The sequence below is a fragment of the Halichoeres trimaculatus genome, unplaced genomic scaffold (assembly GCF_033239565.1).
Source record: "Halichoeres trimaculatus isolate MK-OKI-2021-1 unplaced genomic scaffold, fHalTri1.1 fHalTri1_scaffold_13, whole genome shotgun sequence".
NCBI classification, from domain to species: domain Eukaryota; kingdom Metazoa; phylum Chordata; class Actinopteri; order Labriformes; family Labridae; genus Halichoeres; species Halichoeres trimaculatus.
The window spans coordinates 5,553,348-5,578,025 of record NW_027437191.1 but is presented as its reverse complement, the minus strand read 5'-3'; the positions used below and the strand labels follow the sequence as shown (position 1 = coordinate 5,578,025).

Below are 24,678 nucleotides of genomic sequence, written 5' to 3'. Positions count from 1 at the left end.
CGAAATGCTGTTCAAAAAGCTGTCACTACTGAGACTTCATGTCCTCCTGTTTCCGCTTACTCCAGATGAGGAGGTGGAGCGTCTCTCCCTGTCCTCGGTGTCCTCCACCCTGCAGGCCTTCATGGAGGGCTCCACCCTGGGAGAGTTTCACACTCGCCTGGCCATGCTGCTCAGCTTCCACTGCCATCTCCTGCTGGTCCCCGACCAGCCCGGACAAGGTCAGCCAGAAAATGCCTTTTTTAAAAACAGAGCAGACGAGCATCAACGTGTAGAGCTATTAAAGGTTTAAGTAGCTGAAGAAACAGCACATTTAAAAAGTCATGGATAACACAATAATTATGTTTAGCATTAAATATTCATTCTGTAAGCATTGGGACTAAAACGAAATAATTTTACTTCTGAATTACAAAAGGAGCAAATCCCCAAACATGACTCAAAAAGGAATGATGTGCTTTAAAATTTACTTCCAGAGTGACATTGTTTGATTTCTTGGCATCATTTTGATCAAAATGTTGTAAAAGTTCTGTTTTGTGTAGCTCCTGTAACTGGCCTAGGGGTACCAGGGAGGAGTTTCTTTTAGAAAATCTTATGGAATTAAAAAAAATGAGGTAATAAGGTACGATGTTTGCGTGTCTTCAGCTCCACTGCTCAGTTTTTATTCTCACTCACCTTTTATCAGAACCAAAAATGTTATCCTTTACGGCAGTGTTTCTCAAATTGTGGTCTGCGGACCACTGGTGGTTCGCCAGTGCCCCCTAGTGGTCCACAAAGACCATGAGGAAATTGTGTTTTATTAATGGAACATTAACGAAAAAAGAGGGGGTGGGGGGTGCGAGTTGTTCGGCTACTACCCAAATTGATAAAATCTACAAAAATTGGTTAATAAAAGCATTGAGTAATCTAATTTAATCTAAGTACTTAAGTATTTAAATACTAGAGATTTTAAGTATTTTGGAATAATGTATCAGTAATGTAGTTATACTCAGATTTAAAGGTCCATTTTCTCCCTCATTCTAAAAGAAAACAACAAACAAAACACCAAACTATGAGGAAATTAGTTCACTTTTTTTACTCAAGTCCTATCATTTTGCAAAAAACTTGTTCTGAATAAAGGGAATTAAAGAAATAAGATGTATAATTCTAATTGTAAAAATAATTGGCGTATAATCCATTGTCAAAATAATCATTAGTTGCAGCCCTAGCAAGTTGTAACATGTATGATTTGAGTTTGTAGCATGTGAGTTTGTTTTCTGGGGTGTTGTTTCTAGGGCTATTTAGCTCGTGGTGGTCCGCAAGAGTTTTCTGGGGGAATAAGTGGTCCTTGGTCTGAAAAAAATTTCAGAAACACTGTCTTACCGGGATCATGCGCCACCTAGTGACCACTTCAAAGATGGATCCTACATTTTAACAATGAACAAAAATATACTTCAATTAAAAACATTTGATAAGTACAAAAAAAAGTATTTGACAAGCTCTATTTTTGATACATTGAACGTATTATTTCAACATTGGACTTTGAAATTAACTGTTCCAGTCCCTGTAACTCCAACACATTTTTTTAAACCATATACGTTTACTCAGGTGATTATTGTGTCAGGTGACATTTCAAAGCTTTGAGTGTGAGTTAACTCATATAATCGAGACATCCTTCCACTGTTTAACTCATTGACCCTGACTTAACACCAGTGACCTCTCATGTTCCATTAGAGTCAAAGATCTAAAGTGTGGATTACAGGTTTTTAACCCCATCTTCACCTCTTTTCTGCAGAGTTAGGAAACGTTTTATTCGTTCTGTTTCTAGATCTTTGACTCCTAAAGTGAAAGCTGATTTCAGTCGAATGCTTCGTGTTTGCTCATGTTTGTATTGATGATTCATTGATCTTCTGACCAGACAGGGTCAGTCCTGTGCTCCCCTCTCTCGGGCATCTCAGACACGACTGATCGGGTTCCAATAAGATCAATACTGTGACCGAAACCGGCGTCTCATCACCCCAGTTCAAAACACATTTGACCTGTGAATTGTGTAGAACTAGGCTACAGCATAGTAAACAAACTGAGTTATGGATGTGCTGACATGTGAACCGTTGTCTGATTTCACAGAGTCTTTGTCCAGTCTTCTCTGGAACCTGCATAAATACTACAGCCAGTTCTCTGAGTGCATCCAGAGCAGGATCACTCAGCTCAGACAACCCATCGAGAAGGAGCTCAAGGTTTGTATCAGTGCCGCTTTTTACTGCACACACTCTCTTCATAAATAGTACATCATTTGAGTTCTTGAAGCAACACATTGGGATACAAATGTAGCTTAAATTTTTAACAGGAGCGTTCACATTGATTCTTCAGGTTTGTCAGAACTGATCCTCAAAACTGGCTGAGAAAAACAAGCATTTAAATGTAGTCTACTGGGCTCAAAAACACCACAGAAACTCCAAACTTAGCAAGTGTTTTAATCATATTTCTAATAATGATAACATCTGGTGTCTTGAAGTAAAGATGTTGTCTATGTTCAAGAAACTTAAAAATTATTTTTTTCCAATTCCACTTAGATTTTTTTAGTTATTACAAGCCATTCAGGTGTCATTATCATCTTGTAATATAATTAAATAAAACATTATTTGGACATTGGTTGGTTAATTTACGACATTTTTAACTCGAGACAAAAAACAGAACTTGCTTGTTTATGAATTTTTGAAGTGAAGACTTAACACATCTTAATTTCATACCTCACACATGTGCAATAATCGACTTAATGTTGAAAAAGCTAAGGGGGATTTTTTCAGAAATGACAAAACTACGTAAACTTTTTAACCTAAGCACAAAACAGTTTTCATGTATTTCTAAGCTAAGATCATACCCTTGGTGTTCTATTGAACACAGACAAATGCTTTGAGTAACCTTACAATATCTACCTGAAACTAAAGCCCTGTTTCCATCAAGCAGTCCGGTTTAGATCAGTACAGGTTGGCTCAGTTAAGCTTGGTCCTGCTTGTGTTTCCAAAGCCAACCAAGCCCGCTCGTGGTAGGCTGCGTAAAAGATGTTGATTACTACCTCTGTTAAATAATAGCATGATGCCATCGCGTCATCGCCATAGTGAGTAGTGAGACCTGCTACAAACAGTGAAACTGAGACTCAGGGGAGACAGATGGACCTGAGCTCTATGGCTCTGTAGATGACGTCCATCAGAGAAATCCTGCTTCTCAACCCAGCCTTGGACATTAAACAGCAGGGCTCTACACTAACTTTTTTACTGGTAGCACTGGTGGGACCAGCTTTCTCAGTTGGTCACACCAGCACATGATTTGGTCGCACCATTTATTTATTTATTCATTTATTTACTTATTTGTATGTAGTAACTCTAGCTATGATTTTGCTAAATATTTTACTGTAATTATGAAGTTTGTCTGCAACAAGCTCTGGCTGACAAAACAGGTTATTTCTTTTATGTAACTTTGGAAGAAGACAACAAAAATGCTTCTTAAATAAAAGCAAATAATAACAGACATGCATGTGTGTAAATATCAGGTTATTATAGGTAACAAAAACATTTTTGTTGAAAAAATAAAATGTGAAATAAAAACGAAGCTTTACATAAACCAATGACTAAAATTCCTAAGTGAGTTTAAAAAACTTACTAAAAATAACCCAATATGATAGAGAAAATGTCTTTAGTTTTTATCTTTGTCAATCTGTGTTATACATAAACTCGTTACTTTTACCCATCGAGAGTACTGGCAGGCTGCCAACACTCCTGAATATGGAGGGAGTCTCCCATTTTTTAAACCCCTTCTCTGGCTGTTCTCCTGGCTTGTGATTTCTCCTGATTGTCCCCAACGTTAAGTTTGCTCCTGTGATCTCTAATATTTATCAAAGTCAAATCGAGTCCCGTACCTGGGCATTATTTCGAAAACTCAAAAACCATCCACCCCTCTCTCTTAGTTGGTTTGATCCAAAGACGCTGCAGGAGACCTCAGAGACAGATAACTGTGCAGCACTTGTTGATGAAGAGTTTATCAGAGCCTCAGCTGTTTTCTATCTTTCTTTTTTGGTGTTGACATGACATGTCGTGAGTTAAACTAACGTAGCTCTGCTCTAACGCAGCATCCTCTTCAATCAGAAGAGTTTAGAGCAGCGGGAATTTTATAGTGAGAAGGCTGACTCTAAAATAGTGAAACGTGTGTCGTTGTGAAGTTCTGTCTGTCTTCAGTGCTGCACATACGTGCTGCGTGTGTACACAACAGCACTCTCTCTTCAGAACAGGAGAGCGTTCAGGTGGAGGAGACTGACTGAGCCAGAGAAAGAGAGGGCGATCTCAATCCACAATGTCTTGTTCAGGGCCCGTGATAGATGCAGTATTAAAACATATGCACTCGCACAAGCGCGACCAGATGAATTTTTTCTTGCACAGGCTGAAAAAATGGTCCTGTATGCAACCATTTTAGTTGCAGTCTCGAGCCCTGAACAGTGCAGTCAAGATGACTTTTTGTAATATATCTCACATCTGTGGTGGGTTTTCTGACCAATCAGGAGAGAGAATGTTTGTTATTGTTAACCAGAAACCTGATCAGACTTATAGTCCACTGTAAGACCAGTAAACATGTTTGAGTGTATCTGAATTGTAAATCTTGTGGTTTGAAATGTTTCCTTCAGGACTTTGTAAAGATCTCCAAGTGGAACGACGTCAGCTTCTGGTCCATCAAACAGTCAGTGGAGAAAACTCATCGGTAAGATTTGGTTTTGTGCTTTTGCATGTGTGTGGTTGATAAAAAGGAAGTGTTCTGCTTTCCCATGTTTTAAATTTGGATATTGAGGAACAATGCTTGTGGGGTGAGCCTCAAACACCAGGGCCTCCCTATAGCTCCACCCCTAACAGGCCTTTCTGAAGGCTGGCCAATCAGAGGGAAGGGGTTTTCTGGAGCAGGGAACCTTAAAGAGACAGAAGCTAAATGAACCATTTAGCTGCATCTAACAGTATTTCAGTCAGAGGCTGAAATCAAAGTTTTCTAAAACACCAGTGAGCAAAAATAGAGTTTTTATTGGGCTGAAAATCATGTAAAGATACAGGAGCACCAGAGGGACACCCCTCTTTAAAGACAGCAGGTCTGCCACCAACTCCTCTGACAAACATCTTCCTTTCTCAGGACTCTGTTTAAGTTTGTGAAGAAGTTCCAGGAGGCTCTGAGCGGCCCCAGTGTCCCTGCTCTGGTGGAGCAGGGGAATGACACCAGCCTGGACAGTGTGGACACAAACCCGGAGGAGGAGACCCCGATCCACCGAGTCCACCGAGCCCTGAAGAGCAACCCGCCTGGGAAAGGCAGAGATCTGGAGGTAGGAGTCTGAAAATCACAGGGAGTCAGATTGAATCATTTATAACCTGTTCACAGATTAAACTTTTCTGGGTTTTTCTTTTTCAGCTCAGCGAGGGCCCAGATGAAGGAGCCGAGGCCTCGTCTCTGCAGGCTCGTCTGCCTGTTCTGTCCAGGAAGATGAAGAAAATGTGCGTTCAGCTGTTGAAGAAGAACCCTGTGCCTGAGCTGGCTGAAGACCTGGACTGCTTCACAGGTCAGAAATACATGATCCTCTGGTGCCCCCTGCAGGATCATTTTTTGCTTCTACTGCTCTGTTGGTTCAGCCCCAAGTCTGCAGGAGGAGATGTGACCAAATGTAGCTTTCCAAACCGACAAATACTGTTTTATCAACATTTTACACAACATCCCTGCTGTTTTAAATTGTTGTCTGAGATCGCTCTAATGACTGGTTCTGATTTTATTAAAAAAAAGGAAGTTCAGACTGTAAACATGACATGACAGCGTCACTGCTCTGATTGTGTTCAGGTGAGGTGATCAGTAACCTGCGGGACCTGCAGAGTCTCAGCGTTGACACGTCGGCAGAGAAAGAGAAGCAGAAAGCGGAGGTGAAACACATCCTGCAGCAGAAACAGAGAGCGCTGTCAGACCTCTTCAAGATGCTCTCAGAAATAGGTCAGCACTCCATCCTATGGCTTACGGATGTGATTGAGATACTCAAACCTCTTGATCCTGTATTAATCACTGTCTCCCTCAGGTCTGTCGTACCGTAAAGGCCTGACGTGGAACAGGACGGCTGATCCAGAGCAGACTTTGTGTCTGCAGCCTCTGGAGCTGAGCACTGCTCTGTCTGCTGTCAGGAACCAGGACCCAGCTGAGAAAACGTAAATATAACCTGAGACTGATCACTGAACGAAGCATGAACAAACACGTAGACCAGGGGTCTGTGACCTTTACTTTCACAAGAGCCACTTTGCCTCAGCTCACCTAGGTTTAAGTCATCCAGGAGCCTTAAAATCTACTTTATCTTCACAGTAAAGACAAAAAAGTGTATGAAATTTCGAGTGTTGTATAAACCCAGTAAATAATAGTCTAAACAAGAAGTTTTTATTGTGTTTTTGAAATTGTACATGTAATGTCTTAGTTTTTTTTTAAATTTGCAAATATTAAAAAAAAAACAGCTGAAAAAATTATGTCATAAATTTAATCAATTAGCTAAATTTATGTTAGTTAAATGAGTCGCAAGGTTTTTCAAAAAATAAAAAGTTTGAAATTTACAAAATTAGAAAAAAAGAAAAAAGAAATTTCGAAAATTTGTCAAAATGTACCATATTTAACCATTTTGAAATTTAAAAAGTTTGCCAAAATTTCCCAACTTAAAAAAAAAATGTAAAAATTGAAAGAATTTGCAAAACTTTTCAAAAAGTGGAATTTAAATTGTTTGCAAAATTTGCTGAAATTCCCAAAATTTTGAAATTTGCAAAAAAATTGAAATTTGGGGGAAAAAACAGAAAAAATAAACTAAAAAAATCTGAAATAAATAAATTTAATTCAATTTAAGAAATAATTTTAAAAAATAGCAAAAAAAAAAATGGGAGCTTTTGGCAAGATGTGATGAATATCTTGTTCAACAAAATTTTTATGCAAGGTTTCATTTAGTGTCAATGTTATTAACCATCTGTTAAAAAAACATTTTTTTATAATATAGAGCATTTGAGCGTTGTCTCTGTTTGTGCTGCTGCAGGTTGTTCACAGAGTTGTTGACGACTTGGGATGGCTGTCAGAAGTACTTCTACCGCTCATGGGCGAGACGGACGGCCCTGCAGACGGCTCTACAGCAAGCTGCCAAGGTGAGATGACTACATCATTCACGGCTCTGTTATATCTCTGTCCGAATGTTCTGGGATTACCAGTGCGGAGTTAATCCAGCATAGTCTGCAGTCTGTAATCTGTTGGTCTTTGTTTCAGGAGGTTGGTCTGGGGAACATCGAGCGCTGCAGAGGTTTCTCTGCTCATCTTTTCAAGCTGCTCCTCAGACAGAGACGACGTCTCTCCAAACTCACAGAGCAGTGGGTCCAACTCAGGTCAGTCGGCCAATACGGCATTTACATGCTAAAAAAGAAACACTGTGCAGAGCAAAGTGATCTTTTTTTCTGTGTTTGTAAGATTATTCACCAGAGCAGGAAATGGGTAATATAATCTCATGCTCTTCATTACCAAAAAAACTATATCTTTGGTGTGGAATGATTCCATCTAGCTCGTTGTTAGATCATTCTACGTGTTTAATCCTTTGATTATTGCAGACAAATGTCCCACCTGGTTTTAATACAGTGAAACCTGAATTCAGACCAGTAGAGTAAAACCATATCATCCGGAAACAGAGGTCAGCATTGTAGAATTATGTGGGCTCAAGACCTACATTATAATTGAAGTCATCGTGTTTTATTTTGATCAGGCCAGGGCAAACTCACCAGGCCTGCATCTCTTTTCTTTTGCAGCTGCTTTCCTTGGAAAATAAAACCCACCGTTTGTTAATAAAGGTTACAGGTGCATCTCAATAAATAAGAATATCATGAAAAATTTTATTTTGGTAGTTTAATTTGAAAAGGGAAACTCATACATGCCAGGACTTGACACCTGCCCACAGCGTCAAAATTACCAAAAGCTGGTTCATTGACGATGCTATTGGCTGACAGATGTGTAACAGTCCTTCAAGGTGTGACGTGTCGACACTGACACATCCAGTGTTAATGGGTTAATGAGTGTTGTATACTCTGTATTTTAACGTCAGTCTCTTCTCGACTCATCACTCTCAGGACTCTAACAAACAGCGTTCAGGGTATCAAGGCCGACCTCCAGAGTCAGGATGAGGACCCAGGCTGCTCCCTCCCTCCTCAGGACTCTCTGCAGGGTTGGGTCAGCAGAGGCCAGGAGCTGGCGGCTCAGGTCTCCACCCTCCTGCAGCAGCTCTCCTGGCTCCATCAGTGCTGCCCTGAAGACCTGCAGCAGAAGGAGGAGACGGGCGGCTGCAGGCAGCACACCCTGAGGTGCCCGTCCCCGCTCGCCGCACACCGCCAACCCCCCGGCTGTCTGATGAGGAGGGGCGACCCTGCGTGGTGCCAGCTTAACCAGCGCTTTAACACCATGCTGAAACAGACTCAGAGCCTGAAGAAGGAGCTGGACAGCGTGGCAGAGCAGACGTCAGACAGAGTCCTCCTCACATGGTAAAACACCAGCCCTCAGCGGTTTGGAAATGAAGCAGCTGAGGACAGAAACACTCCTAACACCTTGTTTCCCTCCACAGGAAACACTTTGTGACCTGCTGCTCCGCCCTCGACCAGCTGGGAGCCGTCGTGGCTCAGATGCCCGGCGTGGAGCAGCTCTTTACAGCCGTGTGTGTCTGCAGCGCAGACAATCAGCCAGCCGTCACACAGAGCCTGCAGTACGTCAGAGGACAGGTAGAGGGCAGCATCACAGAATTCACCACTTGGAAGACCGAGCTGCTCTCGCTGGGACCCCAGAACTCAGGTACAAGACTAGATCAGTCAGTCCACTGTTAGAGGACCATGACGTTAGCTATGACACCAGCTGAGAGCTGCACAGACTCAAAGAGGGGAAGGTGACTGCTGGTTTTTGGTTAATTAATGTCATTTTAATAATTAGGAGCTCCTACAAGGAACTTTTTAGATTGTAGGAATTTGGCGCTCCCCAGTGGACAAAGTTGTAAGTCTGACTGTCTTCACAGATCAACAACCTGCCTTCTGCTCTGACTTCTCTGCTGAGCTGGAGACCAACATCAACACGGTGCTGTGTGCCATCCAGACGCTCGTGAAGAGACGAGAGCGAGAGCAGCAACAACGAGAACAACAAGAAAAATCTGAAGACGTCACAAGAGGTGAGAGCGACGCCTTCACGTTTCGTCTAAATTCTTGTCTTCAGGTCTCTTGCCATCCAACACTTTTCAGTGATGGATGGCAAAACTGCAGTCATCAACTAAAGTGGACCAATGGATGTGAGATTGAAAAAGATCAAAGTGTTAATCCGTAGTTGCATTCTCTTTTTGTTACTCTGATTAAACAAGATTACGTTTTCAGGGAACCAAATTAACTTCACTTCTCTCCAGTATAAACTAGTTACTGCAGATTCATTAAAAAGTGTTATAATGTCTTACTCCTTTCATATTACTAATCACAGCCTGTAATTAGACTTTTTTGTCATTGACTAACACCATAACTCTCTTAAAGTCTTAAAGTTGACTTAAATCGATACTCCGGGATGGAACAAGTTGGGTCCTATCACAAGGTTCAGGGCAGAAATTACCCCTACAGCAGTGTTTTTATGCAGCAGAAGCCCAGGGCGCTCACACCAAACACCCCCTCCCTGCTCCTCTGCCGGTTTCCTCTGCACTCAGACGGGCCCATATTTTACTTGACCATAAACACAAATAAACGGACTCCCACCAAAAAAAATCTGATATTGGTTTGCATTCACTCTTTATTCAGAGAATTTTCAGCGCGTTACTTTCACACAAAAACACCGCTAAATAAGGCTCTAGTTCTCGTCGTGTCTCTTCGTCCTGGTAGACTACCTGCGTTTGTTTATTTCTGTCACTAAGCGGCGAGCGCCTTTAAGGAGGAGCTGCTTTATCAGATTACTCCAATAGAAAGAAACGATCCTTGTGTTGTCAGGAAGGTCGAAATCTCGCGGCCAACTGGCAATGACCTATTTTCAGAGGCATCATATCTCGTTCTAGGTTATCAGAAAAAAAAAAAAATCTCATTTTTTGAAAATTCAAGGGGTGAAAGGTCTTGTTTTCAACTTTATTATATTATATGTAAGTATTAAATCAGGGATCAGCATGATATGTCCCCTTTAAAACCCTTTAAAAATGTATAATTACACTACAGAGTGACTTATAGTCCATAAAGTATGATGCTTATTTTATTAATGAAAAATTACTGCTTTTTTTCTTTGCATCTGATATTTGTTGTGCTCAGAGCAACTATCTACATGTGTAATGATCAGGGTTTGAAGGCAAACATATTCTTCGTCTCTGTCCTTCATGTCTCTGTGTGGTTTCTTGTCCATGTTATAGATTTCAGACTAGCATCAAAGGCTGTTTTCATGCTATCACTTGATGTTTCAGAGAGAGCTGCAGAGGAGAAAGAGGAGGAACAGTCTGTTGAAGACCTGCTGAAGCCTGGTCACCTGGCTCAGCTCCTGGAGGAGGACCTGGCAGCAGAGGTGGAGGCTCTGAGTGTGGGAGACGTGAACGGAGGTCTGGAGCGACTGCTGAACCGCCTCAGGACTCAGAGGGACTCGTGTCAGGGGTCACAGCTGCAGGTACGAGGAGAGTCCATGACTCCAGCATGTCTGATATTTACTGACAGATCCAACCAAAACCAAGACCAGATCTTTACGGTGATCTGAGCTCCATCAGCTGAGTCATGTTACGTGTGTGTGAAATATAAAACATAACCTTATGATGCTGTAGTGATGAGCTCTTTAACATCTTTGTTTCGTGTCCATTCATCCACCTGCCTGTTTCTGTGTGTGTGTGTTCAGGAGGTGAGCAGGGCGTGCAGGATGCTGGTGCGTCTGGAGCCTCTGCTCGGCGTTTACTGCGACGTGGTGCGATTCTACGTCTCTGTGTCAGTTGGAGCTCACAGGAGCACGGGGAAGCTGCTGTCTGTGCTCGCCAGCATCTTCACCCAGCTCGCTCAGAAGGTACAAACATCAGTCCACGCTCTGACACAGGCCTTTACAAGATAAACCAGCTGACTGATCCTCTCTGTCGTCTCCCCCTCAGGGTTTCTGCCTCCCTCAGGAGCTGATGGCAGGAGGAGACGGAGAAGGAGCCACAGAGTTTCACGACTATGAGGGCGGAGGAATGGGCGAGGGCGAGGGCAGCAAAGACGTCAGCGACAAGATCGAGAATGAAGATCAGGTGATTTAGAAGACGCTCATTTATTTCTTATCAGATCATCTCAGCTCTGTGTCCCCTCTGACATTTTCAGGAGCATTTGAATGTTTTATCCACTGATCAGCTGATTGAAGATCAGTGCAGACTGCTCTGCTCAGTCAGGTAGACGTTATCAACAGTTAGCTCACTGGAAACTTTTAGTAAAAATTGTCTTATTTGACTCAATATTAGGGCTGAAACAATTCCTTCAACAATTTGAGTACCATGATTACAAAATGATTGAAGAATTTTCCCTGCCTCGAGGGATCGTTTGATTTTAGAAACTCAGAAAATGGTATTTTCACCAACACTACTTCTACTGTGGCACAGAGATCTGATGTCACACATGCAAGCAGTGCTGCCAACTTAGCCACTTTTCAGACCTCTCTGGTGATTTTTTTTTTACAAATAAAAGTGAACAGGAACATAACTAGTGACTTTTCTGGAGTTTGGAGACTGATGTGAAAGATGAATGGTGGAGGAGGTTGATATTTTGACATTTAAAGGGGCTGTGAGGAGTTTCTAAGTGATCTTATAAAAAGTCTCCCTCCTCCATATATGCCTGATCATAATCCACACTTTAAAATGAGATTATCAGCACTAATATTACTGGTTACAAGTTATTTTGAAATGCTACTTCTTAGCTTCTTGATCTGGTCGAGCATTGATGGATTTACAGCATGTCTAGGTCTCTATGACAACACCACGCCGGCTGATTAAGTTTGGAAGAAAAAATAAGAGATCTGTGTTTTTCTGTGCTGAAAACAATTTCTGTGATTAATGTTGTAGTGATGGTGGACACTGGAGCCATGCTAAAGGCTAAAATATGGGTTAAACTGTCTGTGCTTATGTTTATTCCAACTAGGATTGCCACCCGTCCTGTAAAATACGGAATTCTCAAGTATTTCGCACTTAAACGTTGCGTCCCGATTGAAATCAATACGGGATGCAATTTGTCCCGTATTTTCAGTTTGCCTGGAACACAGCACCACTCTCCCTAAATTCAACATGCAGTTGAGCATTAATTGTGTGAGAGAAAGTCACAGGAAATCAGAAGTAAACATGCCTGTGGCTGCATCTGGTTCTCCGCCCCGTGCCCCATTGAAAAGCAAAGGATGCAGAAACACAGACGTGAGTGTGAGTGAAACGATTTCAAAGGACGCGGTAAAATCTGTTGCTGAGTGCTTTCTTCATACCTGAAGCATCTCCATCTAGTCTTACTAAAAAAATAATTAATTGGAAAAGTTTTTATATATATATATATATATATATATATATATATATATATATATATATATATATATATATATATATATATATATTTTTTTTTTTTTTTTTTTTTTTTTTTTTTTTTCACGTGACTAATCCAGTTAAAGTTTTTTTTTCCAAGATTTTAAAAGACAAAAATTACCCCTGGATTTCTTGTGAAGAGTAAAATAATCCAGAAAACTGAAACATTTTCTTTTTCAGTTTCTTGTATCAAGACATTTTTCATATTTCAAGAAAGCATGTACATTTTTCTTCCTCTGTGTCTTACATTTTTCTTGACTTGTCAGCTGAATGTGTCCCATATCAGGTCTAATAAGACTATGGTTGCTAAAAATAAAAGCTTAGATTGCCGTTTTTGCAGTGTAACAAATGTGTTTTAAGCAGCCTCTTTAAAAAAACATTCTTCAGTAGCTTTAACTGGCTTAGTTCTGGCGATCAGTTTAGCATGCTTTTAGTTGCTCGTATCTTTTTACTTGTTGCCTTTTTATGAATGAAATCCAGGTTAGAGCCAAAATATAATTCTATAATTCTAAGTTCTCTAATCTCCCCAAATGATTGGAAATCAAATCAGAGCCAGATCTTCTCAGAGGCAAAAAAAATCCTCTGGATGTTGTTGAAACAAACAGATTACACCTGGAGCTGCTGATCTCTGAGAATTGAAAATATCCTGGCTATAAAACCTTCATTTTTATTTGTTATTTAGTTACTGATGTGAGAAGGACTTAATTTGGCTTAAAAAAGCATCACCTGTTTAGAGTCTCTGGGGTTTTGTAGAATCTGATTGTGACTTTAAATATCAAAGAGAGACACTTTTGGTCCAGAGGGTTTTAGGCTCCTGATTAAAAGTTCAGTGTATCAGATGTATCACTCAGATTGTTATAGTTACGTCCATAATGGATCGTTAATGGTCCTGGTTTGGTTCTGTGCTGCTCCTCTTGCAGGTGGAGGACTCGTTCCAGGAAGGTCAGGAGAAAGAGGAGCAGCAGGAGAAAGCAAACATCAAAGCGGAGGACAACGCCATCGAGATGTCGGAGGACTTTGACGGGCAGATGCATGACGGGGATGAAAAGGAACCAGGTGACCATCAGTTCATGTTGTCTGTCTCATAGCTTTTTACCTCTCCAGTGGACAGAGTTCAGACTGGCTGTAAGGCCTGGCTCACACTACAGGATTCTCGCCCCGATTTAACCCAGATTCGGTCCTCCCCACTATCAGGGAAGAAATCTGGTCTGGGACTAAAATCAGCCCTGATGTTCGGCCAAGATTATCTTCTAGTGTGAGCTGTTGACAGATGAATCTTTAGCCCCACGATCGTCTCACAGACTTGTCGAAGCCGCCCCGATAATTTTCAAACATGTTTGATATTTATCTGGATGATTACAACATTCATTCTCACTGAGGATGACAACAGACAATTAGAAAAAGCACCAGAGACCGGACAACAAACACAGGCTCAAAGTGCAACTGAAAGGCTCCGGGTCAGCTGACTGCGTGCTCCACTGGCCCACTCGAGCCAGTTCAATAATGCCTTTAAAAATAACACATAACCACGCCATTTTCATACAGTAGCAAACTGTTGTTTTATCAGTGATTGGTGTGAGATCATGCCATTATTGGCTGATACAGCAACAGTTTCGCCTTTGTCCCTCCGCGTTCGCGTAATGAATGAAAGGCACCGCTGCAGACAGCTCTGCTTCTTTCTCCTCCTGTCCCACCAGTGCGCTAAAAACCTCAGATCAAACAACTGAGCACATGTGGTGCATCACTCTCTCTGGTCAAATAATCTTGGTGAAATCCTGTAGTGTGTGTTGGTCAGTATTTTCAAATCTTGTTGTTAAAGTGTGCTTAAGATTTAAGAGAAGATGATCTGTGAAGATTCTCCTTATGTGTTAGATACAACCCGATTTCAGAATCTTTTTAGATTAGCCAGGCTCTGGTCTTGTCTTCTTCCTAGACTGTGCATGGAATTATGTGGTTGTTTACAGCCAAAAACAGCCACACTCCCCTCCCCGCTGCTGGAGAGATTTCTCTTCAGCAGCGGGGAGAGGAGTGGGCGGGGAGGAGGTTCGGGGATATTTGTTTCGGTGGACCAATCAGGTCAGACTTGCTCCTTATTATTCAAAAAAGGGAATCGCTGACGTCGGCAAACCCTGGAAATTCCAAACAGCTCAGGATTTTATATTCACAAGCACTACTACGTACAGGTTTTGTCATTAAATATCGAATTTTGTGGGCTGGGAGAAAAGCTTAAGACCCACAGATTTAAGTAAAAGACTTAATAAAGTGATTTTTGCAAAGAAAGGACCTTCAAGATGAAACACACGGCGGAATACAACCAGGCGATGAAGACACGTGAGGAGGACGTGAAAGCTACGTTATCTTTAGTGAAGCTGTTTGCCTCTACAACGGACACATGGTCGAGCCGAACATTCTAACGCCCTTTATCTTTATTACCCCTAATTCACAAATAAAGCGTGAGTGACGCGCAGCCCAGTTCCACGGATTTTTGCCGCGTGCCAATTCATACTGGATGCGTCTCTGGAGCGCAGCACAGCACAGGGCAGCGCCCATAGCAGCTGGATACCGGAGATCACACAGAACTAGGCTACATGTTCCTGCAAGAATCCAACCCATTACAATGTACTTTCATGGTAATTAATTCGCATATTAAACTCATCTGGCCCTCACTAAACTTCAGCTCCTTCAGTCCATGCCTTCTCCTTTCTGTTGGTGTCCTTATAGAAAGAATGTGTTGTGCCGTATAGAATTATGAAGTTTTTCACCTACAAGATGAACTTTTCCTCCTCCAAAACGTCAGATTTCCCCTGGATCTGACCTAATTACTATGTTTACATTTCAAGCTCGTGCAGTAGTACATGATTTGAAAAGTGGCTTCCAAGCTGTGTGTGCAATAAAAATGTTATTCAGAAGCAGCAACCCCTAAAGTTGTTCATTTTTTTCCCTTTATTGTCATAAATACTGTTACCGCAAATGTCCTTCAAATATTGTGATATAGTTTTGAGGCTATATCGCCCATCCCTACCGTCAATTATTGAGCTGGGAAGTTGTTATCAAATATACAAAATCATCTGCCTGGTCTACAAAATTCTTCATAATACTATGAAAGCAGTCAGATCCCTAGGAGCACCACAGAAGGTGACCTCATCTCATTTAGAAAAAGCACTTTTGGTCAGCAGTCATTTTCTGTCAGAGCAATAAAAAACTGGAATTCATTGTCCAACACCATCAGAGACATACATAAATACTCCACTTGTTGTCTCAGTCTCGTCTTTAATGCATGAATTGCTTTGATGAGCTTTGTCTGCGTGTGTTTTTGTGTCAATTTTGTGCGATACGTTGTATGTCTTTTTCTTTTGTTCTAGGCCTGTTATAACCATACATTTTATGTATTTTCTTTTGTATTTTATAGCTTTTTACAACGTAATATTTATATTTTAGGCTGCCGATTTGGCAACTGGCCGTGGACTGCAGCAGGAAATTAGCCTTAAAAGGCTAAAGCTGCCTCTTTTACTGTGTAGTGAATTAAAGGGGACTGCCCATGAAACAATAAACAACTAAACTAAATTAAAATCATTTTCCTTCTTTGAATCATTCACAGGTGAAGATGATGATGATTCGTCTAAAGAAGACGAAGACGAGCTGGATAAGAAGATGGGTGACCTGGGTGAAGGACAAACAGAAACTCTGGATGAGAGGATGTGGGGGGATGATGAAGATGATGATGATGATGATGATGAGGGGAGTGACAAAGAGGAGGAGTCTGGACAGGGCATGGACCAGGTAAACACCTGAGAGCAGTTTATTCAGAGCAGTCAGACGTCAGCTGTCCTCTGTGTGCTCTGACTTCCTGTCTGTCTCTCTCAGGGGGAATCAGAGCTGGTGGCTAAAGACGATAACCTGGACGCTGCCGATCCAAACAAAGACAAGAAAAACCAGGACGGAGACGAACAGATGGACGAGGAGGAGAAGGAGAAAATCCACGAGCAGGGAGACGAGGTGAGGAGTGAAGGGATGCAGAAACCAAACAGCAGCATCTTTAATTTACCGTCAGTCACAGAACATTTCAACACTTCAAAGATCCTCCTCTGACTCTGATCTGTCTCTGATGTTTCTCAGAGGGAGTTTGATGAGAACGAGGTGGACCCTTACCACGGTCAGCAGGACAAGAGACCGGATCCTGAAGCCATGGATCTGCCTGAGGATCTGAACCTGGACCAGGAGGAGGCAGGAGATGATGGAGAGGAGGAGGGTGATGGTGAGAGCTCTTTCTGAACAACACAGTAAACTAACAACGTGAGTTATCCTGCAGGTAACAGCAGACGGTCAAAATAACATGAGACACGCCTCTGATCTGCTTTTCCTCAGAGGAGAATCCCTTCGACATCGACGAGAAGACAAAATCTCTGGATGAGAAGGAGGACGAACAGAGGGAGGGAGGTGAGGAGGAGGATGGAGCAGAGCAGATGGAGGAAGAACAGAAGGACCAACCAGGAGAGGAGAACTCCCAGGAGGAGCCAAAGACTGAAGAGGAGGAGGAGGAAGGAGGAGGAGAGAGAGTGGAGGGTGAAGAAGAGCCTGCTGAGAAAGATGAAGAGGAGGAGAAGGAGAAAGGACAGGAGGCAGGAAGGGATGAAGAACACACTCTTCCTAATGAGAAAGGAGAGAAACCAAAGGTGAGTGTGTGCCCAAAGTTCCTGTTTGATCCACACACACACACACATGCGTGCGTTTGTCTTTGGTGACACTCTGTGGGTTTGTGATGCTTACAGGAGGAAGACGATGGAGCAGGTGAGGATGAGGAGCAGCCAGAGTCAGCTGAGAGGAAGGAGCACGACGCAGACGGTCAGACTGGAGAGGAGAACGTTCAGAGTGAAACGGCCGTGGAGCTGGCAGGAGAGGCTTCAGAGAGGGACCAGGCCAAAGAGGTACACAGTCACACCTCAGCTGTGTGACGTTTGATACCTGCTTCCTGAGAGACACAGAGAGGAGCCACATGACAGGGAGTGGGCCTCCTCCTGCTCTTCTAATAAAGCAGAATAAGGTGGTTTCAGCCAGTTTGGGCTCCTCTTTGAGGAACTAAATGCTTCCTGTGGCCAGTTGTTGGTCTGGGTTTCAACCAAGTCTTGGTTAGATTATGCAAATCAGGCCAGTGACAGGAGAACAAGTCAAATTTAAAGGTGATCCAGAAAAAAATATGTGGGAAAAGTTCATGCAAATACAAACCCTTTAAAGGTAGAGTCTGCAGAATTCTAAAAAGTAGAATGCCAACTTTTACAGGAATATAAGCCTCTATACATGTGTGTGTCAGTGTCTGTGTCTGCCTAAACCCCCTCCTCTGCCTGGGGACGTTTCTGAGCTGACAGTATTGCTGCGTTCCATTTGCACTCAGAAGTTGGAATTTCTGAATTCCAAGTGGGAACGCCCCTTTAAGACCGGAATTTCCACCTTGTAAGTCAGAGTACCCACACCACCCCCGAGTTCCCAGTAGGAAAATCTGATTTCAGGGGTCAACAGTAATTAAGCTCCTGTTCTACTCTTTTTATTTTAGAATTTCTGAATTGTGTTTTTCGTAATTAATCAGCTGTATGCATAGTATTATTCAATGTTTATATACAGAAATACTTCTGTTATGATAAGTTTTTTCTGACTCGGCAACTGGAACGCTGAACTCGGAGATGACATCATTCCCACTCCCAACCTCCCTGTTCTGAGTACAAATGGGACGCACCATAAGTGAGGTTACTTCAGCCAATCACAGCAATGTGCAATAGTGGTGCCATTTCATAGATCGTATAAAACATGGACTTAGTCTCGCCGATGTCACCCGTCTGTTTCTGAAACAGAAAATGAAACACATTGGCTATAGCGGCCATATTGGTAGTGGCAAGGGCCTCGCCTACATCCATAGGGCGCCGGCCGTCACATGACCCTCAGCTGTGCCTCTTATTGAGGGAGCTCGTGATCTTAATATCCTCTGAACGGCCGAGTTAGAAAAAAATTCACCCCCCGTACCGTGGGAGCTGGTAGTAAAATTAGCGACTCAGACAGGAGATGTTTTTTGAACCAGGCTGTAAATAGGTTAATTTCTGCTTCAAAAACGGCTTTTTTGGCTTGGTGTGTATGTGATTTCCGCTACTTCCGGAGCCAGCCTCAAGGGGGCACTCGAGAAACAGCAGATTTTAGCACTTCAGCATTGTCTCATATTCTCAGACTGGAGGTTGCCACTTGTGCCATTTACACATGTATTGTTCTCCAAGGTGGAGGAGCCCGATTTGAATGTTTTGTTCACTGAAAAGTCACAAGAAAATTCCTGTAGACCCTACCTTTAAATTGTCAAAATCTGATATTTGACTCAGATTTCCAAACTTCCTGTTCAGATTTTACAGTGTTAAAAAGAAACATTTTTGTGAGTCTTGGAATGATAGTTACACCTGAAAAAATTAAAAAACAAATCAGGCATGTAGCCAGAAGCAGCTGAAGGGGCTGTGTTTTTCTCAGCTAGGGGGTGCTGTGGAGCACATATTGGAACAAAAACACTTGATCCATGGATATTTTGCCATGACTGGATTTTGTGGCTTGGTGTGTTCGCATTTATCTGAAATTAAAGGAATGCAATTAAGGGCTAAAGGTGCGGATGAAACAAATAATAACCACTTAGGTTTCAACAGAGCCTTTGTCTACCTTACAGTCGGGCTTGCGCCCTAAAAAAAGGTTAATGACACTGTGGATTCAGAGCTTAGTTCCATATTTTCCTTAAGAAGTCTGTAGTTTCGTCATGGACACAACGTATTATGACACATTCTTACCACTACCATGAGGAATCATAGACTGTATATAGAGTGGACAGCGTGGCTCTGCCATTTATCATTGTACGGTTTTGAAGCCAAAATTCCTCCGTCACAGGTGCCGCCATTGATAGCATTTGCGGCCAGAGCCTGCGCAGTAGAGACTGTGAGGGATTCTGGGAGAATCTGAGTGGAGCTGGGTGACAAAAATATATATATTTTTTTTTCTTTGGAGAGTCTAATCACTTCTTGACTCTACCTCTCAACATATTTTACAATCCTCGAAAAAAATACACAAGAATGGCAGCTGTCAATCATTGTTAAACGTTACGTAAAGCCTTGTTTTTAACCTTGTATAACTAATGAAAAAGAACATTTTCAGAAAAAAGAGGACTTGAATACAAGACAGCCAAATGATATCTTCAAATCACCACAATAATCAGACTTGAGAAACATTTCTACGAGGAGTCTTAATTTTTTTAAGTTTGACCACAGGCCATCCGGGCTGGCTGGAAAGCCGGACTTTTTAATCTATACTGCAGCCAGCCACCAGGGGGAGCAGTTTTTGTGGAGACCGCACTAAGAGCCAAGCAAGCGGACGTCCTTTTTTTTACTATTTTCTATCTGAGTAATTCATAGACATAAAAAAGTAGGAACAGTATTGGTCCCAATACAGCATGGCTTTATGACATACATACAAAAAGAATCATCTGTTTGAGGTCTTTACTTTTTATGTCAGTGGATCAGCACAGCTGCACGGAGGAAACAGGGGTTATGAATCTTTCAGGCTCACAGGTCTCATCACAACTGTCTCTGTATCGTGTCTTAACTCTTCCTCTGATGAACTCTTTGTTTCTGTTCCTGTGTTTCTCAGGAGCACGGCAGTGGAGCTGCAGATGCCAGCCAATCAGAAGGCCACCAGTCAAAGCTGACTGCGAGGATGGCCTCACAGAGACAGACTCAGGACAAAACTCAGGTCTGCAAACCCACACACTGCTGAATCTGCACGGCTGAGTGTCTGTCTCTGTTACTTCAAGTCATCTTATCAAACTGTTTCAGAGCTTCAAGAGGAAACCTGGTCAGGCTGATAACGAGCGATCCACAGGGGATTACAACGAGAGAGTGAACAAACGTCTGAGAACCGTGGAGAGCAGCAAGGATTGCTCTGAGGACAGCAGGCAGAGCGACGCTCAGCAGGAGTCAGATCTGTACGAGCACATCAAACAGGGGGAGACGACGTACGACACGCAGACATACGGTCAGTCACCTCAACCACAAACACAACACAGAGAGCCCATAACTCTAACGAATGACAAAAAAACACACAGATCCATCAAATGAAAATCCTCATGGAGAGTCAGAAACTTTGTTTGGACTATTTTACAACAATGAAATGAAAGTCGAAAGTCAAGATCTTAAAGCTCTTCTTTTCCTCTGAAACTACCAGCCATGACTTTTAATTTAATGTGTGGATTTAATTAAAGCATTTTTTCTTATTCAAAGAGCTTCTCTTCCTTTAAATTAAAATAAGTGACTTTTATTTTTTATATTTTTCTTTTTTTTAAGACTTAGAAATTTATTTGAGATCATTTTGTTTTTTGAACTCACAAATATGATTATTTTGAAGTGTTAATTATCAAAGTTACAACCGTTCTTACTTATTCTGATAAACAGTGTTTTGGGTGATCTTTGCTGGCAGCAACAGGCTTCCCAACTTTCCTACAACAGCTTTTCACTCATTTTTGTGTCACATTTACTTTTTTCTGTGCAGATGTCGCCAGCGCAGACCAACAGAAAGAAGCCGGGCCTCAGCAGAGCCAAGACGAGGACCAGAATGAAGAGGAGGATGTAGCCATGGAAACAGAGAACCAGGAGGACCTTCAGGCTGCTGAGGTCCAGGAGCTGAAGCCTGAGCAACTGGACTCTAGCAAGGCCTCCAAAACAGGTAACACACTCCTTCTTTTTCTGCCTGTTTGAGCTTTAATAAGCCTCAATAAACAGATTTTACCAATGCATGTGTTTGTGTTTGAAGGAGCAGACAGTGGGGAGATGGAGGTGCAGACTCAGGCTGAAGGAGAGGACGAGGAGAAGTGGAAGGACCGATTAAACACCAGAGAAGAAGAAAGAGAAGAGAGGAGCACAGAGTCAACGATCCACACCGTTCCTGAGCTGCTGCTGCTGGACTCCATGCAGGTCGAAAAGCTTTATGATTTAAAGAACACACCTGTTTTCCTCCAAGACTGTCTCTCTCACTCATAATCATCATACAGTCAATTTTTATTTATGTATCGCCAAATCATAAGAAACATCATTTCCAGACACTTTCGCCAAACATTAACAGGTCTAGACCCGTTAATGTTAATAAGATTTTAATAAGAAGACATTAAACAAGTTAAAATAGCAAGGAAAAACTTCCCTTTAACAGGCAGAAACCTCGGACAGAACCAGACTCATGTTAGACACACATCTGAGGAGACTGTGTAGGTTTAGAGACAGAGAGAAAGAGAAATGTAGACAGAGGCAAAAAGAGAGAGGGATGAAGCCAGAGAGAGAGACACAAGCTGCATCTCCATCACACTTTTTCACAAAATCAAAGCAATATTTCTGAAGTTTGAATTAGGTACACTTGAGCCTTTCTGGTGTTTCCATTATGACCAGAATTGTGCACAACTTAAGTAAAATCTTGTCCCGTAATTTTGCAGAAGCTTCCAGATGCTGATGACGATGCTGATTGGTGAACACATTTGTGTTTTTATTCACTGGTCACTGTCAGCCATGATCACACCAACTCAAAACAGACAGGAACGAAATACTGAATGAAAATCATCATCTCCAGCTCACATACACTCTATCTTACACACACACCTCTGCCTCTCCCTCCTGCTGCATTCTGACCCGCTCACAGCCGTCATGATGCCTTCACTGACACTCAGAAACACCAACATCTGCTCTGAACACAGAAATAACAGCAAAACTGTTACAAAATGAACGTCAGAGCCTGTTTGTGTGGACGTGGACATGTACGAGGAGGTTAGGGAGGTGTGTTGTTATGACTACGTGACATGTTTTTGTGAAAAAGGTGTTCACATTCAATATCAAAACTTCTGAAAAACCACCTCATGAGAGCATAAAGACTTTTTATTGAAATTTTAGAGGTTTTTCCATATTATTTTTTTAGCATGACATTTAGGTTAATGGTAACACAGCTACAGATGGAGATACAGACAGAGAGAGACAGACACAGTCTGCATTTTGGGGGTGTAGTGATGGTTATGGGGAAACTGTAGGTCCACAGCAGCAGGTCAAAGGAACCTTCAAGACAAACTCAGAGCCTCCCAGGGAGACATATAGTCAAAAACTATAAAGGGGACATCAAGATTAAAAGTTAGACTGACGGAGAGGGAAACAGGAGCCCTGTGTGTCAGTTCCCCCCAGCGGTCTAAACCTATAGCAGCAGAACTAAGACCTGGTTCAGACCTGATCCAGCTCTAACTGTAAGCTTAATCAAAAAGGAAAGTTTCAAGTCTACTCTTAAAGGTTGAGACCGTGTCTACCCCCAAGACCTCAACCAGTAAGTTATTCCAGAGAAGAGGAGCCTGATAACTAAAGGCTCGACCTCCCAGACTACTCTTAGAGACCCTAGGTATGAGCAGACCTGGTGCTGAGAACACAGTGACCTTGGCGGATAAGACGGATCAATGAGCTCTGTAAGGTAGGATGGCCCAATGCCATGAAGAGCTTTGTAAGTCAGAAGAAGAATTTTAAACTCTTTTCTAGATTTTATAGGTAACCGGTGTAGAGACGCTAACACTGGAGAGATGCGCTCTCTCCTCCCAGTCCAAGTCGGTACCCGAGCGGCAGCGTTCTGAACCAGCTGTAGATGCTCATCATCATCATCTCGTCCTCTCAGACTGTCAGTCTCAATGTTGCATTGAGGTGTCAAAGTCAGATCTCAGAGCTGGTTCTGTCCTTCTGTCTGTTTCTAGAAAGAAGAGAGAGACCCCGAGGAGATGAGGAGGGAGATGGAGCTGCAGCTGGAGGCCTGGCACAAACTGGCTCCAGGAACTCAGGAGGAGGTGAGGTCTACCTGAGAGGTTTCCTCTGTTCAACACTGTGGCGTTGATTCATAGTGAGCTCTGCTCAAATATGTTAAAATCTGTTGTTGTCTCTTGATGAAATTGATATTTATCCGTATGGTTTGTTTGTGTTCTGATGTGTTTTCTCTGTGTGTTCCAGGAGAGCACAGCAGCCACCATGTGGCATCAGTACCAGAGTCTGACCTCGGCTCTGTCCCAGCAGCTGTGTGAGCAGCTCCGCCTCATTCTGGAGCCCACACAGGCAGCCAAACTGAAGTCAGTTCACACACACTCTGTGTTTTTGAAGACTTGTTCAAATGGTGTATCACACACTAACACACACGACTCTTCCTCCTCAGGGGAGATTACCGCACAGGGAAGCGTCTAAACATGAGGAAGGTGATCCCCTACATCGCCAGTCAGTTTCGTAAAGACAAGATCTGGATGAGGAGGACCAAACCCAGCAAGAGGGAGTACCAGATCTGTCTGGCTGTGGACGACTCCTCCAGCATGGTGGACAACCACTCCAAACAGGTACCAGAGCCTGGTCACATGACCTCATATACAGCTGAGGCCAAACTGAGGAGCCTCCTGTGAAAGGTTTTTTTACAGGTCAATGCATTTTTGGCACAGCTTTCCCAAACATCCTACTTTTATTTTGGATGCTGAAATTATTTCACTTGGATGCAAGTGAAATAATGTCAACTTGTCAAAGAAGACAGTCAATCGAGCCCTGATGTCAGAGAAATGGTCAAGATAAACCGCCCTTCTACCCAAGGCCAGATGAGAAAGTAGTGCTCTTTGGAGGGGCAGACAGATGTTGCTTCAATTCAAAAGTTTGAGAAAAACGTTGAAGTTTTCTTTAATCTTTTGATCTTTAAAAAAAAGGAGCTGATTCTGACCTGAAAGTCAGAATGAAACAGACAATGTGAGCCTTTGAACTCCTTTTGACTTGATGGCTTCTGTTCATTTGGTGGGCCTTAAAGGGATAGTTCCGTTTTTTTGAAGTGGGGTTGTATGAGCTCTATGTGACCACTAAGGACATTAGATACAGTAGAAAGTTGTCTCCTCTCCCTCAGTAAGACACAGACTGTAATCGCTGGTGACGAGGAAATAGGCGCTAACAGGGACAGACGGTACCAGATTCAAAGGCTATTTTCTCTGCCTACAAGAACTAAAATCAAAAAGTAAAACCACAGTTTAAGAGTACGCTACATAAAATATTTTTTAAGTGCATTAAGTCTTCGGAAATATAAACATT

General features: G+C 42.3%; 1 protein-coding gene across 1 annotated transcript in view; it reads left to right on the top strand.

Moving 5' to 3' along the window:
- mdn1 (midasin AAA ATPase 1) overlaps positions 1 to 24,678 on the top strand; it is a 97,584-nt gene that overhangs the window by 63,759 nt on the left and 9,147 nt on the right. The window contains exons 70-97 of the mRNA XM_074686008.1: positions 66 to 218; positions 2,101 to 2,210; positions 4,649 to 4,722; positions 5,140 to 5,326; positions 5,413 to 5,560; positions 5,833 to 5,979; positions 6,062 to 6,188; positions 7,049 to 7,154; positions 7,273 to 7,388; positions 8,121 to 8,528; positions 8,609 to 8,832; positions 9,050 to 9,199; positions 10,451 to 10,647; positions 10,870 to 11,031; positions 11,114 to 11,251; positions 13,477 to 13,612; positions 16,155 to 16,336; positions 16,421 to 16,552; positions 16,673 to 16,811; positions 16,922 to 17,229; positions 17,326 to 17,481; positions 20,216 to 20,317; positions 20,401 to 20,599; positions 21,113 to 21,286; positions 21,374 to 21,534; positions 23,328 to 23,417; positions 23,578 to 23,693; positions 23,777 to 23,951. Of these exons, the coding sequence (XP_074542109.1) occupies positions 66 to 218; positions 2,101 to 2,210; positions 4,649 to 4,722; positions 5,140 to 5,326; positions 5,413 to 5,560; positions 5,833 to 5,979; positions 6,062 to 6,188; positions 7,049 to 7,154; positions 7,273 to 7,388; positions 8,121 to 8,528; positions 8,609 to 8,832; positions 9,050 to 9,199; positions 10,451 to 10,647; positions 10,870 to 11,031; positions 11,114 to 11,251; positions 13,477 to 13,612; positions 16,155 to 16,336; positions 16,421 to 16,552; positions 16,673 to 16,811; positions 16,922 to 17,229; positions 17,326 to 17,481; positions 20,216 to 20,317; positions 20,401 to 20,599; positions 21,113 to 21,286; positions 21,374 to 21,534; positions 23,328 to 23,417; positions 23,578 to 23,693; positions 23,777 to 23,951 (4,517 nt within the window). The remainder of the gene's footprint in view (positions 1 to 65; positions 219 to 2,100; positions 2,211 to 4,648; positions 4,723 to 5,139; positions 5,327 to 5,412; positions 5,561 to 5,832; positions 5,980 to 6,061; positions 6,189 to 7,048; positions 7,155 to 7,272; positions 7,389 to 8,120; positions 8,529 to 8,608; positions 8,833 to 9,049; positions 9,200 to 10,450; positions 10,648 to 10,869; positions 11,032 to 11,113; positions 11,252 to 13,476; positions 13,613 to 16,154; positions 16,337 to 16,420; positions 16,553 to 16,672; positions 16,812 to 16,921; positions 17,230 to 17,325; positions 17,482 to 20,215; positions 20,318 to 20,400; positions 20,600 to 21,112; positions 21,287 to 21,373; positions 21,535 to 23,327; positions 23,418 to 23,577; positions 23,694 to 23,776; positions 23,952 to 24,678) is intronic.